Raw genomic sequence first — 17935 nt, 5'->3', positions numbered from 1 at the left:
CATTCAAGCAGACAATGAAACTTAATCACCATGCAGGACTTTACTCATTGCACTGGTCGCTGGATAAATGAGGCTCTCGACACCTGTAAGAGGTGTTTTGCACCAGTCTACTAAATATGCTGTTTGTTGCAGTAATTATTTAGTGAATGTGTACAAGGAATTTTTCTAAACGCCTGTTAAGTTTAATCGATTTTGAAATCACATAGGCGAGGAATTCTGAGCATAAAACACTCGGTGGATGAGAACTCGCCTTCAAAAAGCAAGAGAGCGTAAAGTCACACTGCAGGGAATCAACTTGACATCTGGGCTTTTCACTTTCTTTTCTGGTAAGTGTATTTGTCCTACGCCTTCCGTTTATCAACACCTTCTGGAGCAAACCATTCCAATCGATCTATTCGATTTGTCACTTAATGATGACATGGGATCATTATCTCGATTTGTTTGTTTAACATGAGCCACTTTTCTACCTTGATTACGAAGTGTGTTACTAAACGGACGGCTAGTACCCTTTTCTATTATCATGATGCAAATGGAATTTTCGTTTTTAACAGTAGGCACCCAAAGGGGTGAATAACATTAGGGTTCTATAGGCAACTATGCTCCACCCCCATTAACTTTAAGGTTAGTATTTGTGGTTGGGGTAGGTCAGCCTAATAATTTAAACTCCAAAAATTAAGCAACCCCCACGGAGCCCAACACTAGAATGGGTAGGAACTGCCGTCCGTTTAGTACACTAGTACCAAAAAGGATTTTTGGAGCTGAACGAGGACGCGTATGTAACGAAATGAACGGCTACAACGAACGTAACGCCGCTGGTTGTACAAAACGGCAGAATAAAGCTGTTCAAGTGACGGGCGCTATTGAAATCCTGCCTGCCGTCGCAGCCGCAGCTTCGTCAGCTTTAACAGAGAAGTCGAGCAGCTACGGGTGCCGCCACTTTAGAGACCCACAAATTCAGACTGCAAGTTCAAGACGTCTTGATTGTGTCTTTTAAATAAAAGCGCTACGTTTTTAACTACTCGGAAATGCATTGCAAAGCAGAAGAATTCCTAGTATTTTAAGTCATGAGCATGCGCCTTTCCACTTTGATGATCCCCCAAACTGCCCGGTTAAATCCGTCCCCGTGTCATTTTCGTCGGTGCTCTGCTCATATTGTAAACGCTAATTGGTAGAAGGTTCTTTTTAACGTGAATCCCTCTGCACGCTAATCTCGGGCTGAATGGCGAGCATAAACGGACGGCAGCATTGGAGACTCAGCTGGCGTGAACGTGAACAGGGCAGTGGAAGTAAAAGTGAGCGGCGGGCTTTCCCATTCTCCCTTTGCTCTCCTGCTTTTTATGTCCGTCCTGGATTTTCTGTCCTTTTCACTTTCCTTCCCTCTTGTCTCCCACCCGTAATTTCCTTCCCCGACTCGATCCTGCTGTTACTTACCGTCACTCCTCTCTTTCACCGCACTTTCTCTTTTTTTTTCTCTCTCTTTCTGCTCCCATTTGACTCTGAAGTGCACGCACGAAGTCTCGCAGGGCAGTTGGCACAGCCCGCCAGAGGAATTAAACAAAGAGCAACCAATCGAGTCATCAAAGAGCGACTCAAAGGATAGTTGTTGTAGAAATCAGGTGAACACTGCCATCTACTGGCCAGGCAGAGGATTATTTATAAATGATTCTGTTTTCTTTATTCTTGGCCTCCGTAGCGCAGTGGCGTGCAGAGACTAGAAGATGCACGGGGCAAACTCCTTGATTATATTACCCCTGCTGTCAAAGTGAACGGTAAAGGTGGCATATGAATATGATAAAGATAGGCATATTAAATAAGAAATTAACTCTTTATTCAAATTAAATATTCATTTGTTTGTTTCCCCAAATTAGATCTTCTCTCCGAAAAACAATTGTACTCCTTCATTTTTTACATCATCTGTGAGGAATTCTTTTTCAATGCAGATTAAAGCCAGACTGGTCGGATGCTCTTGTGACATGGAAGATCTCAGGTGAGTTTTTATTAATTTCAATTTTGAAAATGATCTTTCACGACTTGCGATTGAAAAAGCGATGGTAAGCAGTATGCAACGCAAATCGTGGGAAAGACATCCCTTGCAAACGGTACTAACCACTGGAGAGCATTCTTACGATCAGGGGGGGAACTGTATTCCCCCCAACTGGAAGGAGCATCACAAAGTCAATAATTTCGTCATGTAATTGAATTGCTGTCATATCATTATTATAGTAATCTGCAAAGGCTGAGCAGTCATTTTTTAATCTCTCTCTTTCTTTTTTGTCTTTAATTGTGACTGAATGCAAATCCAGAAGAAATGAAAATCGGTTTCGAAGGTCTTGAAGTCAAACACTGCCGTCTTCAATTTCCCCTTTCAGTCGGTTCATAATCTCTCTCATAACTCTATTCATTTCTTGCTGTGGCGACAGTCCACTATATCTCCTGCTGATTCTCCCGGCATTCTTCTTCTTCTCCTTGTTCGGACGATTGGCATTTCCTAATTAATTTTGAAACTGGGCTCTCCTAGAGAGTAACACTCTTTGGATTGGATGCACCCCCAGATATGGATACCCGGGGCTGTAACCACCTAGTCCTAATCCCCCACCTCTTTGCACGCCACTGCCTTAGCGTTATGTTGAAACCCAGAAAAGCGGGCCAAAAACGTTGATTTTTTTTTTCTACATTTTTATTTACTTATTAACAAGAGAAATGTTATCAGGGATGTGCGGTCAGGGGAGACAAAAGTAAAAGTGTGAAAAGTAAAAAATAATAATAATAATGACAACTTAAAATAAATTTGTCCACTGGTCTGTACATAAATTTGCTTTCTGTATGATTACAATTTTGATCATTTTTATAGTCAAAATCGCTGAATCTGCGCATTGCCTATTCAAATACAGGGGAGAAACTCGAGGTGCAGCAGCGACGAACCTCACCTCGCCTCGGACTGCGCTCTCCTCACACACTTGGTGGATGCCTTTAATTGGCGCATGCCTGTTGCTGTCTCTCTGTATGTTGCCAATATAATGTTTGCAGACACGTTTATTATACACCCTGACTGTCCACAGTCTGGCTAATATCTTTAATGAATGTGTGAGACATATTTAGTCTTGCTGATCGGACATAGGGTGGTGCAGTGGTAGTGCTGCTGTCTTGCAGTTAGGAGACCCGGGTTCGCTTCCCTGACCCGGATTTTTGCATGTTCTCCCCGTGTCTGTGTGGGTTTCCTCCCTCAGTCCAAAGACATGCAGGTTAGGTGGATTGGCGATTCTAAATTGGCCCTAGTGTGTGCTTGGTGTGTGTGTGTCCTGCGGTGGGTTGGCATCCAGCCCGGGATTGGTTCCTGCCTTGTTCCCTGTGTTGAATGGGATTGGCTCCCGTGACCCTGTGTTCAGATTCAGCGGGATGGACAATGGATGGATGGATGATCGGACATAAAACCACAGTGAAATGGCACAAGAAGAGTGAGGCAGACAGTACCGTCCTGAAGGGGGCGCCTGTGAGCCCAACAGGTGCTCGTTGCTGCTGACACAGAGTCGCCAATAAGTTAGCGACATCAGAAAGTCACCTGCACTGCAGCGGTCTGCTTATTTTTATCTTTTGTTCCGAGTGACTGTCAAAATGGAAGATTAAGATTTTTAAAACTAAAGGCAAATAAGGAGGACTTTTATAAGAAAGTGACAGAGATTTCCGTGGAGAAGGAAAGGCGCATGGACTTCATTTACAAATAAAGGTAAGACTATAAACGGTTTTCAATTTTATAAAAAAAACTAGCCGACGCCCACCGTAGCATATGGCGGTGTAAGAATAGGAACGGAAAACGGTGAGAAAGAAATTCAAAAACCAAGTAGAAATAAATACTTCTTGAAAGACGCAGTATGCATGTAGAATTTCCGGCCAAGCAGGATTACATGTGTAAATTGATAAATAAATCATGCTTTCCAAATTTAGGTACTATGGCCATGGCATCCTGATAGTTTTGTTGCATGTATCTTGGACTTCCTGGAAATGTGGATAGTAATATGATCATTTTGCCTACACGTACGTTGTTATTTTCAGTGTTTGTTTGCAGTGCATCTGATAGTTCGACGCACAGATCTTGTTGATGTAATCTGAGGTAGCTGGGACACGCGCCCTCTGTTTTAACATACACTGTAAAAATGTCAGTAAATTTAATGGTAAAAATACTGTAAATGGTGAAAGTAAAAGACCTTTTCTGAAAAAAAGGAAAGTTACCTTATGTTCTACTGAAAATTACCTGTATATCTTAAACAATACATTTCATTATTTTTTACAGCCAAGTTCTGTAAAATCGATATTTTTCTACCTTCAAAATGTGCTAAATACACTTGACTTGAGCATTCCTAGTTTTCCTCCTCTTTCTCTGTATGTTTATCATTCGTTTGCTCAGAGGTTGATGTGCTTGCAGCTTACTGAGCAGCTCTTCTCTTTACTCCACCCTAGCGGCCCGCTGCTTCTCTTCTTCTGTTGGCATCTTTTCGCGTTAAAACTGATTAAGTCAGTGTTTGTGTTGCAATTACTCAGTACGTTTTCCTTAATTTTTCACTTAAGCTGGCACTTAAGTCTTCAATCTGCCTCAAGAATGATTAAAGATATGAAGAGGTAGGGGAGGTAATGGCGAAGGTGGTATAGGGATGAGAATGGAGTGGTGTTTTGTCTAACAAGGTGCAAAACAATGGTTACCGCAAAATCCTGCCGGACTACGCCAATTGTTTTGTCTTGGTAGAGTACAGTAATCCCTCACTTATCGTGGGAGATAGGTTCCAAGGCCGACCGCGATAACTGAATTTCCACGAAGTAGGGACACTATATTTATTTAATTATTTAACGTGTATTTGGACGTTTTTAAACCCTCTCTGTATTGTTTACAACCCACCATTTACTCTATTAAAAACAGGGACAACTGCTAAGCAATATGAAATCGGTAGTTAAGTTTACACTTACTGTATAGCGAAGTACATGTAGCAGCTTGTAGGCGGTCATGACGTCGTCGACCTTGTTGCAAAGATTCCTAAAGCAGATTCCATCCAGACTACTGCCTTATCACGTCCACTTGCAACTCGTTTTGCACCCTGGTTAAAGGACACTGCGGCCGTAGATCTTATATGCTTTTCCTCCTTTTTAAATAAAAAGAATCGATGTCCTGCAGCGGTGTAGCTGTTTCCTTCCTTCAACATATCCAAAACTTTTACCTTTTCTGCAATCATTTGCATCTTCTGTTGGTGCTTGGACACAGCCCCTGAAGCATTAGCACGTTAATGATGAATGAGTGAGATGAGACTTCCTGGTTAATGCAACACTCCGTCGCTGAGCCAATCAGCAGCGCACAGGATCTTAACTGCGTGCTCTGATTGGGTAGCTTTTCAGCCATCCGCCAATAGCATCTCTTGTATGAAATCAACTGGGCAAACCAACTGAGGAAGCAAGTAAAAAGACCCATTGTCCACAGAAACCCGCGAAGCAGCGAAAAATCCACGTTATGTATTTAGATATGCTTACATATAAAATCCGTGAAGTCGTGAATCCACGAAAAGTGAACCGCGAAGTAACGAGGGATTACTGTAATATATATTGCTCTACTTTCCCCTATTGTATTATTAATATGTAGCCTTAGAATGCCTAATCTCACAGACTTACCACTGTTTATAAGGTTTTATTGTATATAACTTATCCCCACCTTCCCTTCTGCATCTATAACCTCAGGCAATTAGATGTAGTAAAAAGACAAGCAGAAGTTACAGTTTAAACAATGTATTAGTATTATTGATAATATTCATAAATAATAACAAAATGCAAAGTACATTTGAATATTGGCAACCATACAACCTGATTAAATGATATGTAGTTCAGGCGGCACACAGTCTTGTGGTTACTTAAATGTCTCCAGTTAAGGCATCATTGGTGCTCAGCTTTCAGCCACATGTCTGTTCAAAATGGCTGCTGGGCTGTGCTCTTCATCACAGGATAGCAAGAGAGATGCTTCTTTCAGATGTTGGTTAGTAAGAGAGAGATACTGAGGTTAAACACATCCATTTATAGATGTTCTGTCCAACCCAGAGAGCCAATAGCACATCATGGTACTTAAAGGCTTCTGAACCAAGCCAATTCCAAACAGCCATACTTCAGACCAATGGGGGAAATAGAACATCTGCCACCAAAGCATATGTTAAAGTACACCTTAGCCCATTTGCGAGGGTAAAAATGACTTTAGGAAAGAAACACTTGCCAAACTGGTTTAAAACACACATCCCCCAAATCCTGTCGTAAAATTCAAACAGACCCATTCCTAGGGGGTGGGGGGTGGGGGGGTTTGGGGGTTTGGAGAACACTAAATTACATTCCTTTGCCTAAATTAGAAATAAACACATGCAAACCATTTATCAAGTTATATGTAAAATCTCACATCACAACAAGTGGTCACTCTGAGGATAGGGATCTGCACTGGCAATCAGAAGGTTGCTGGTTCGAATTCCGTAAAATGCCAAAAAAAGGGACTCTGCTCTGTTGGGCCCTTGAGCAAGACCCTTAACCTGCCATTGCTAAGCACTTTGAGTAGTGAGAAAAGCGCTATATAAGTGCAAAGAATTATTATTATTAAAGGCACCTGTAAGCAATCGCTACACGGCTGCTGTCGTGAGTTGATTCTACAATAAAATATAAAGAGGAATAACCTTGGATGTCAATCATCACCCCGAAATCGGATAGTAGACGTCACGTAGTATACGCGTACCAAATTTCAGGTCAATAGTTTAAACAGTTTGCGAGCTACAGGCGATTTAAAATCCTGGACAGAGAAGTGAACAGCCACGGTAGCGTATTATAGAAGAAGATCTCGAGGTTGGGGTATTTCTTTATGCAAGATTCTGAGCTCATTAGGTGCAGGTCTTTTAAAGGCAGGAAAATCGAAGTGGTGTGTCACGATTGATTCCGCGTGCTGGCTCGTACTGTTTTTTGAAGTCGCTCTGTAAATAGTAATACATCTTTCATTATTATTGTAATTTCATAGAGTCTCCCGCGTTAAAGCGTCAGGCTCCTTCAAGGCTTGTTTTTTTAATCATAGCACATGCTCCTCCTTCTCTCATAATGACGTGGATCTCAACGATTGACCTGTGCATTTGCGACAAGCAGAGATAACTCGTTATTTATGCAGTATATGTTTCATAAAAATAAAATTTTGAGAACCTGCATTATTTATGTATTTGTTGTACCAGTAATAAGAGTCTTTAATGCAAATCATCAGCATTATATTCCCGGGGGGCAGTCCCACTCAGTGTTGGCAGTTACAGCTCCGGGGGAAGACGCGCTTGCCACACAAAGCATTATGGGGGAAAAAAAGGTTCTCCTAAACCGGCTGAATTATCGAGAAGGGTATTGCTGCGGGAGAGGAACTATCAGTAAACAATAGTGATGGGAAGTTCAGATCATTTTACTGACTCAGACCTTTGAGTCTCGTTCAGCAAAATGAACGAATCCTTTTTCGAGTCATTTCGTTCATTTTAGCAAAATATAATTAAAATGTCACCTGTTACCTCCCTAACACATCTACTGCTTACAGAAATGTTGATCACACTACAAACAAGACAAAACTATAATGCTATAAGAAACAGAAAATATTAATTCGTTGTTTTCCTGGGTCTTTAGTCTATGATTCGCTCACCTCGCCTCTTATCTGACAAGTTTTCGGGTTTGAGTCGTTCGTTCATCACGTGACAGCCCAATTAGCTAACCAAGGCAGTCTGAGCCAGAAAGAGAATTGATTAGTTCATCGTTCGAGTCGTTCGTTCATCACGTGACAGGCCCATAAGCTTAACCTAGTATGCAGTCTGAGCTGGAAAGAGAATTGATTAGTTCATTCCTCGAGTCTTTCGAGTCATTCGTTCTTTTGTCACGTGACCACTTACCGGCTCAGTACCTCAGTCAAATACTAACGTAAAATTCCATTTGTTGTATGTTGGATCATATTTAGAAATTATCATAAAATTATCAAAAATATCTAAAACGCATTTTCTTATAAAAGAAAGTGAACGAGTGAACAAATCACTCCCACGAGACGACTCGTTCTTCCCGAGTCACATTAAAGATTCGTTCAAAATGAACGAATCGTTCAAGAATGACCCATCACTGGTAAACAATTTGACGAAGAATGGCGAATGCAGCAGATTCACTGTGAATAACGCTTTGGTGAAATTTTCTCATTAACACTACGGAGAAGTAAAGTATTGTAGCGTCCCAGCCAGGCTGAAGCCCTTTTTTTTTGGATTGACTGTCGGGTCTGATTGAGGGAGGGCAGAGTACAGCGCGGGTATGATTGATTTGGTAAGGAAGGTCGTGCGGTAGGTTGGAGAAGGGGCTAGAAGGTTGTGTGGTGGGATTACAAAGTTGGCGTTTTTTTCTTGACTGTGAGACTTTACTACGTCTGTGTTTTTTCGAACCTATTGTGGGAGCCACATCTGATCCACGTTCCCCGTAAAAAATAAAAGCGTAAGGCCGCCGTGGGGGGGGGGGGGGGTGCCAGAGAGCGGGGTGTTTGGCTGACACCTTGGGCAGTCGGTAGTGGTCACTCCTGCTGAGTGTGTAGTTGAGGAGCAGGAGTGACCGGAAGAAGGTTGGCTCACCGTGGGAGGCTTGGGAGGTGGATGCCCCAACGTGAGTGTCCTGCTTGCTGGGGAACCCAAGTCTCGGTCTGGGGAGAGCAGAACCAAAGCCAGGGATCGGGAAACCTCCAGACCAGCAGGTAGAGCAGGTCAGCTGCAGCTAGGGTGACTCCCCAGTGCATTGCCTGGATGGGAGAAGCAGGGGAGTCGCCAGTAAAAGAAGAATGCACTGGGCTTTATTTTTTAAAAAAGGGACAGCTTCCAGCTATTGTTTTAACCTCGTTTTAAAAAGGATTTTTTCTATTAGTTGGATTTTAACCTCCACCAGTTCACTTGTTTTATTGGATTATCTCTCTATATTATAATAAAAAAAAAAAAAAAAAATCGTGGGTGAGAAAGACTAGGGAGACGAGACGTGATCTTCACGTGAAGACACCTAAAAGACCCGTGAGACGAAAGAGATTGGCTTCGGAGCGTCTCATGGGGACCTTAAACATGAGACTTTGTGCCAAGAGACTGACCCAGGACCATCTCACAGGGACGTAGAACATGAGATTCTTGCAAGACACACCCTACTTACAACCAATATCAAATAAGACCACGGGCAGCAAAACACTCAATCATGTAAAGACTTTGAGCACACACAGATCCAGGGCTCTCAGCGCATATAAAGCATGTAAGGACAATACGTTGCAGATGAAACGTTGACGACTAAGCGAAGATGAAAAAGCAGCGTGGAGAAAAGAGACTCAAAAGTTTTGGAGAGAAAAAAATGCAAAAAAGAATAATCTAGGTGCAAATTCAGAAAATAAGTAATAATCAGCCCGTAACAAGTGGAACTGAAACAAAGCACGTCCAATCGGGCTCAGAATTAAAAGACAAAGTAGAACTTCATAAAGACGTTCATAAACGTTGGTGCTATACACATGCAGAGCAGGTTAGAGATTATGAAAGCAGTGGAATTCGAAAGGCTCAAAAAAACAGCGCGATACAAATGCAGAGAAAGTTAAAGAATATGAAAGCAGGAAAATTAGAAAGTATCAAATAAAAAAGAAAAGATCGCAGTAGCGCAAACAAATGGAAATCATTAGTCGATAAAAGGGAAAATAATCACCACGGACCTAGTGTCATTGAAAAAAGAAAAGCAGGACAAAGCGAGTACAGAAATAAAAGACAAAGAGTAGAAAACAAAGTAAAACGTCATAAAGAGGTTAAAAAACAAGGGGGCCAAACACATGCAGAGCAGGTTAGAGATAATGAAAACTGGAATTCAGAAGACTCAAAAAAAAAAATGTAGGCGAGAAACACATGCAGAGCAAGATACAGAATATGAAAGCAGAAAAAAATGACAGTGTCAAAACAAAGAAAGTCAACGTTAGGGGTTGCCACAGCGGATCATCTTCTTCCATCTCTTTTTATCCTCATCATCTTGTTCTGTCACACCCATCACCTGCATGTCCTCTCTCACCACATCCATAATACTCCTCTTAGGCTTTCCTCTGTTCCTCTTACCTGGCAGCTCTATCCTTAGCACCCTTCATTCATTCTACTCAGCATCTCTCCTCTGCACTTGTCCAAATCAACACAATCTCACCTCTCTGATTTTGTCTCTCCAACTTGACTGACTGAAGTGTTTAAAATTATGAAAGGAATTAGTGCAGTGGATCGAGACAGTGACGTTAAAATGAGTTGAACGAGAACACGGGGACATGGTTGGAAACTTGTTGAGGGTAAAAATCACACCAACTTTACAAAGTTTGTCATCACACAGAGAACCACAGACACGTGGAATAAGTGACCAAGTAGTGTGGTGGACAGTTAGGACTTCAGGGTCCTTCAAAACTCAACTTTATGTTACTTTGGATAGGATCGATTAGCTTTGTAGGGCTGAATGGTCTGTTCTCATTTAAATATTTCTAATGTTCTAAAAAAACATTAGGGCACACAATCCTCTGTTACGTTTTCTTTCCGAAAAAAGTTTATGGTTACATGTCTCAGCTGGCAGTATTCTGACTAAAAGTGTAGCTGCTATTGTCAAAGGTCTCCAAAAATGTTGCAGCCTCAGCTTGCTTCATAGAATGAGTCAGACAATGAAGGTGACATGTGCAAAAAACTCCACAGTCCAAGTATCGTCACTTGAAATGTTTTAATAAAATTTAAAGCAGAAACAGTTCACACAAACTAGTTACATGTCCGGTTTTGAGTCTGTTTGTTACCTCATGTGTACATGCATACACAACAGACAATCATTTGGTCAGAAAACCGTACACCATTGCATCCTTCTATTTGCAGGAAAATCGAACAACCCATTATTCTAGCAGACAGACCATGACCATAAATTACAAATATAGCAGAGAAAGTTCTATAAGATGTTATCTTATAGGATAAAAGATTACAACATTCTCTAAGTAACGTTGTAAAACTTATTTTCTATTCAGATTAGCAAACATTTGTGTGAATTTACCATTAGTATTCTAATTTTGGCTTTTACATCCAGAATGAATTCTCATGTGACGCAGAAGGTTGCTGTTGTCAGTGAATTGTTTGCCACATTCAGCACAGCCATAAGGCTTTTCTCCAGTGTGGATTCTTTTGTGTTTTTGGAGAACGCTGCTGTAGGAGAACTGTTTTCCACAATCAGAACAGCAATATGGCTTCTCTCCTGTGTGAATTCTTAGGTGGGTCTGAAGACTGTTCTTAAGGGGAAATCGTTTGCCACATTCAGTGCAGTAGTACGGCTTTTCTCCAGAATGGATTCTTGTGTGCTTCTGAAGATGGCTGCTATCAGCAAATCTTTTTCCACATTCAGTACAGCCATAGGGCTTTTCTCCAGTGTGGATTCTCGTGTGTCTTTGGAGACTGTAACTGTTGGAAAATCGTTTGCCACATTCAGAGCAACAATGAGGTTTTTCGCCAGTGTGAATTCTTATGTGTAATTGAAGGTTGCTGTTATGGAGGAATCGTTTGCCACATATCGAACAGCAATATGGCTTTGGTGTTGTATGACTCGTCCTGTGATCTTTACAATCAGATTTGTTTTCATAAGTATTTCCACCCTGTTGGCAGGCATGCAAATCCTTGTCATCTGGATTATGCAGTTGTTGATCAGTGTGGACAATATACTTCAATGAGGCTGGGGTCAAATTCTCTGTTCCGCCCTGGGAATCTGCAATAGCATATTCAAATAAATAAAGAACAAATGATAAAATTAGATGGGTAGCACATCAAATAATAAAAATAATAATAATAACAATTATTTGCATTTACATTCATATGAAAAAGTTTGTGAAACCCTCTCAGCCTGCATAATAATTGACTCTCCTTTCAATAAAAAAGATAACAGTGGTCTGTCTTTCATTTCCTAGGAGTACTGGGGTGTTTTCCAAACAAAGATGTTTAGTGAAGCAGCATTTAGTTGTATGAAATTAAATCAAATGCGAAAAACTGGTTGTGCAAAAATGTGGGTCCCCTTGTCATTTTGCTGATTTGAATGCCTGTCACTGCTCAATGCTGATTACTGTCAACACCAAATTGGTTGGGTGAGCTCATTAAGCCTTGAACTTCATAGACCGGTGTGTCCAATCATGAGATATAAAGGTATTTAAGGTGGTCAATTACAAGTTGTGCTTCCTTCCCTTTAACTCTCCTCTGAAGTGTGACAGACAGCATGGGATCCTCAAAGCAACTCTCCAAAGATCTGAAAACAAAGATTGTTGAGTTTCCTGGTTTAGGGGAAGGCTACAAAAAGCCATCTCAGAGGTTTAAACTGTCAGTTTCAACTGTAAGTAATGGAATCAGGAAATGGAAGGCCACAGGCACAGTTGCTGTTAAACCCAGCAGGTCTGGCAGGCCAAGAAAAATACAGGAGCGGCATATGTTCAGGATTGTGAGAATGGTTACAGACAACCCAAAGATCACCTCCAAAGATGTGCAAGAACATCTTGGTGCAGATGGTGTATCTGTAATCGTTCTACAATTCAGCACAATTTGCACAAAGAACATCTGTATTGCAGGGTGATGAGAAAGAACCCCTTTCTGCACTCACGCCACAAACAGAGTCGCTTGTTGTATGCCAATGCTCATTTAGACAAGCCAGATTCATTTTAGAACAAAGTGATTTGGACTGATGAGACAAAAATGGAGTTATTTGGTCAGAACAAAAAGCGCTTTGCATGGCGGAAGAAGAACACCACATTCCAAGAAAAACACCTGTTGCCTACTGTCAAATTTGGTGGAGAGTCCATCACGCTGTGGGGCTGTGTGGCTAGTTCAGGGACTGGGGCCCTTGTTAAAGTTGAGGGTCAGATGAAATCAACAAATTCTTTAGGATAATGTTTAAGCATCAGTCACAAAGTTGAAGTTACGCAGGGGTTGGATATTCCAACAAGACAATGACCCAAAACACAGTTGGAAATCTACAAAGGCATTCAAGCAGAGGGAGAAGTACAATGTTCTGGAATAGCCGTCACAGTCCCCTGACTTGAAGATCATCGAAAATCTATGGGATGATTTGAAGCAGGCTGTCCATCAAATTGAAATGAACTGGAGAGATTTTGTATGAAGAATGGTCAACAATACCTCCATCCAGAATCCAGACACTCAAAGGCTATAGGAGGACAGCGTCTAGAGCACTGATTCCCAAAGTGGTCTATATGGACCCCCAGGGGTCGATTTTGACTTGCAGGGGGTCTATATCAGCAAGAAAAAAATATTGGGGGTGCACGAGATGTAAATGGTGGTCCACGTGAGCGGACACAAGTTTTCATATCAGCAGCAACGCATCTATTCATCTATTATAAATAAGAGCGTTAGAGACAAACACTGTTCATTAGCTTTCTGAGTTTTGAGAAGAAAAGTGCCTTGAAAATACGTTCAAAAATATAAATAGGTACAAGTCAAAGTGAATCAAAATCATCTTCTTTAGGAGTGCCCAAGAAAAGTAAGTACAAAATTTTATACATATTTTTGTATTCGCTCCGATTGCATAGAGCCATAGATGCTGATCACGACTTTAGATAAAGTTGATTTTTCCTAAATTCCTAAAAAAACATTTTCTAGAAATATTTCTGTAAGCTATTTTCACGGACATTTCAACATTTTTAAAATATTTTTAAAATATTTGTGTGCTCTCTGGGCAGGAATAAATTTTGAATTGCTCTGTCTTATGTTTAAATAGCTTTTTTTATATATTTATATTTTATATTGACTATATATTTATATTTTGTGTCTTTTCAATAAAGGTATGAATAAAAATTGTACATGTTTTTCTTTTTTTTTACAATTGTCCACTCTACAAAAAAGCAGCACTGTGTCAGTTGTCAAAAACACATTTGAAGTTAATAAGTTTAGGAAAATTCAATATTAAGCAGGCAGGGGGTCTATGGAAATCGGTAAGGGGTCTACAGGGCAAAAAAGTTTGGGAACCTCTGGTCTAGAGGCTAGTAGATTTACAAAAGGAGGCTCAACTAAGTATTGATGTCATATCTCTGTTCGGGTTCCCACATTTATACACCTGTCTAATTTGTTATGATGCATGTAATAAAAAAAAAGTTTTCTCTGTAACAGGAGAAGGGATGAAATAAAGGAGTAAGAGGAGGTTGGTCGCTTCAGTGCAAAACCAGCTACAAAGATTGGAATGTCTGGGATGATAGCGAAAGAATGTGCAAAAACCTGTTTCTTGTAGAGGGCTTCAGAATGTTTTAGGGAAAAGGTTAAATTAATGCAAGATGTTTTTCTGTAAGTTGTTTTGATGTCTCTAAGAAGGATTGTTTTAGGCTTAGTAGAGATAAAACAAATGTCCCGTGGGAAGAGGTGTGCAGAAACTGATCACTTCTGTATACACTGCTTACACGTAAGCCATTTTGGGTAAGGACACTCAATTAGTATATAAGGGAAGGTTCCGCCCTCAGTTTCTTTGGAAGCTCAACCGTGGGGAACGTGCACACCGCCCGGTATTGGACCAGGCTCACGAGTTGATCCTCTGACGAGACTGACACGCGGGCTCCCTCAGTCTACTGGTCTAGGATGATGGCTCTGGGTCTTTTGATATTACTGTAAGTCAATAGTATAGTTTATATATATATATATATATATATATCTGTATTACTGTAAGTCAATAGAATAATTCATATATCTGTATTACTGTAAGTATAGTATAATTCATATATCTGTATTACTGTAAGTCAATAGTACAATTCCTATATCTGCATGTTTATTACTATTATATTGTATGTAACTGATACTATATTTGAACAAGTAAACAATTGAAGTACTGGACCTTTCCTCTCTGATTCCTGCCTGCTTATTTTCTGTTAAAAGCTTTGAACCATTTTCCCAAAAATAAAACAATGCATATTGCATATTTTCTGTTTATTCAATAAACTTAATGTCACTGCTGAAATACTACTGTTTCCATAAGGCATGTCAGATATTAAAAGGAAGTTGCTACTTTGAAAGCTCAGCCAATGAGAAACAAAAATCCAAAGAATTAAGAGGGGGTCCCCAAACTTTTTCATGTGACTGTATATAGTTGCTTTTCTCACTACTCAAAGCGGTCTCCACAGCATTCTCCACGCAGGGAGGACCCAAAACGTGAACCCATGATTTATGTACTGCGAGGCAGCAGCCCTCCCACTGCGTCACCTGGGTGGATCTGTCAGTGTTGGTGGGTTCCATCCCACTCCTCACTGCTCACTTTCTCCCTTTTTCTCTCATAACCCAGAGATGCGTCCGCTGTGTTAAACACTTTCTGGTGTGACTGAGGGTGGATATGTGCGCTAGCATTCCCTGCCTTTAAAGTCGGGGGGGCGGGGGAGGGGGTGGGGGGTATTGGGTTTGGTCCATCTCTTAGCAGTTATGCAAGGGTGGTCCCACCATTGAGGGTCCCCCCTCACAAAATACAAGGAACACTGGAGATCACACTTAAGTATATACATACAATGAAAATGACAAATCGGAATGATGAAAACGGAAAACACATACGGGAAATAAATACATGAAAAGTGAAAATAAGCATATAAATTGGGGAAAAGGATTTTATTTCCTTTTTTATTTATTTATTTATTTTTTTCCTACTCTTATAGTTTTACTCTGTCTGCTGGCCTAGCTCTCTTTCTCATGGGTGGGGATTGATTGGATCTGAAGTCTGTTTTGTCGAGTTTGACTTGCTTGTATGGAGTGTTATTTGCTTTTAATAAATTCAATAAAATGTTAAAAAAAAAATGGAGACATAACAATAAAGAAGGAACACGTCGGAAAGAGAAATAAATAAAAGCAAGGGGAGCACATCCTGACATGGACTGGACAAGAGGAGCCGATGAAGGCTCTAAATAAGCCTCGTCTCCCGATTGCTGCCATCATTTTGACTTTTGGTTTTTAATCTTTGCTAATAGCAGTAAGGTGATGTACCCTGTTCGCCATTATGGATGTAACGAGAACTCGGGCAAAATGACCCCTTTTATTGGCAGTTTGCAAGCTGCCTGAAGAAGGGTCTTGAGTTGCCTGGAAAGCTTGCAAATTGTAATCTTTTTAGTTAGGTTAGGGAAAAGATGGGTTCCCCATAGGCTACAAGCTGTTTGTTTCTGGCCCTATGGGTGCCCAGAAGGCACGGGCCATCAACCCCAATTTTATTTGGGGGCTAATCATGCCTGAGTTGCCTCAAAAGCTTGCATTTTGTAATCTTTATAATTAGCCAATAAAAGGGGTAATTTTGCTTGACTTTTCTTTGAATCCGTAATGGCTAACACTGGACAGTACATCACCCTACTACTATTAGCAAAAATTAAAAAGCAAAAGTCAAAACGATGGCAGCAATCAGGAAATAACCATTACAACACCCTGGTACTACAAACATTTATGATACAATTAGTTATGTTTTGTTTGCTTTTCCAATTGGAGCCCAGGCAGGTGAAGTGACTTGTTTAGGGTCACACAGTGGTGTCAGAAGTGGGATTTGTACTCGAAACAACAGGGTTTGAAGTCTAAAGCCTTAACCACTGCACCATAGAAACCATTGACACATATTTTTAGGAAGTCACTGCGCACTGGAGAGATTCTGAGGAACTGGAAAATGACAAATATCATCCTATTATATAAAAAGGGTGACAGGGCAGATCCAAGCAACTACAGGCCAGTAAGCTTAACATGAAACATCACAGGAAAATTAATGGAAGGAATTATTAAGGATAAGATTGAGCAACACCTGGCAAGGACCGGAGTTATAATGAACAGTCAGCATGGGTTCAGAAGAGGGAGGTCATGTTTTACTAACATGCTGGAATTCTATGAGGAGTCAACAATAGGATACGATCAAAGTGGAGCACATGAGATTATTTATCTGGACTTTCAGAAAGCATTTTATAAGGTGCCACATGAGAGGGTGGGCATCAAACTAAAAGAAGTGGCAGTCCAGGTGTGGTGTGTAGATGGGTGCAGAATTCACTCAGTCACAGGAAGCAGAGGGTGATGGTGTGAGGAACCTCATCAGAACTAGGTGACATTAAGACTGGTGACCAGCAGCGGGCAGTGCTAGGGTTGCTGCTATTTTTAATATACAGTGGATCCTTGACTTACGAACTTAATTCGTTTGCGAGGGCTGGTTGTAACTCAAGTTGATTGTAAGTCAAGACTATTTTTCCCATAAGAAATAATGGAAATACCCATAATGTGTTCTGAACCTCCCACAGCAACACTTACTTAACCTTTTCATAATAAAAAAGGGTTGTATAATGTGCATAATTTACCAAAACACCAGTAATTTTTCTAATGTACTAACCAAAAAGTTACGTATAAAAAGTGCCTAGCCTACCAGAAACAACAATTTCATACTGTACTCGCCATTTAATTTGACATCTTTGGGCTGCAGGAAGGAAGGAGCAGGAGAATGAAATGGAAGGTGGTTATTGTTTGGAAGGAACCTCCTTATACAAATCTTTTCTTTGTAAAATTGTCGAGATGGTGGATTTTGACATGCTGTACATATTAGCGAGATCGGTCACACAAACACCACTCTCATATTTCCGCACAATTTCCTTCTTCGTTTCGATTGTGATCGCTTTCTTTACCTTCATTACCTTCTCTTCCTTCCTTAGCAATTATCAAAAAAAAAATGATATAAATCACTGCACTGACCGAAATTACGTCCACAAACACACGTATCTGGGCTCCGACTGACGCTTACAAACGCTCTCGGCTGTTTGTTTACAATCGCGCAAGCGGATACACGTGACCGCATTCGGGTCGTAACGCAAGATGTTGGTCATAAATCAAAATAAAAATTTTGGTCGTAAATCAAGTTGTTCGCATGTCAGGCCGGTCGTATATCAAGGGTC

General features: G+C 40.7%; 1 protein-coding gene across 1 annotated transcript in view; it reads right to left on the bottom strand.

The window, feature by feature from the left end:
* LOC114641792 (zinc finger protein 665-like) overlaps positions 1–17935 on the bottom strand; it is a 65887-nt gene that overhangs the window by 22495 nt on the left and 25457 nt on the right. The window contains exon 3 of the mRNA XM_051927755.1: positions 11084–11772. Coding sequence (XP_051783715.1) covers positions 11084–11772 — 689 coding nt within the window. The remainder of the gene's footprint in view (positions 1–11083; positions 11773–17935) is intronic.

This window comes from Erpetoichthys calabaricus, chromosome 5 (assembly GCF_900747795.2).
Source record: "Erpetoichthys calabaricus chromosome 5, fErpCal1.3, whole genome shotgun sequence".
Lineage (NCBI taxonomy): Eukaryota > Metazoa > Chordata > Cladistia > Polypteriformes > Polypteridae > Erpetoichthys > Erpetoichthys calabaricus.
Note: the sequence above shows the minus strand (reverse complement) of the source record. Positions and strands in the feature narration are given on the sequence as shown.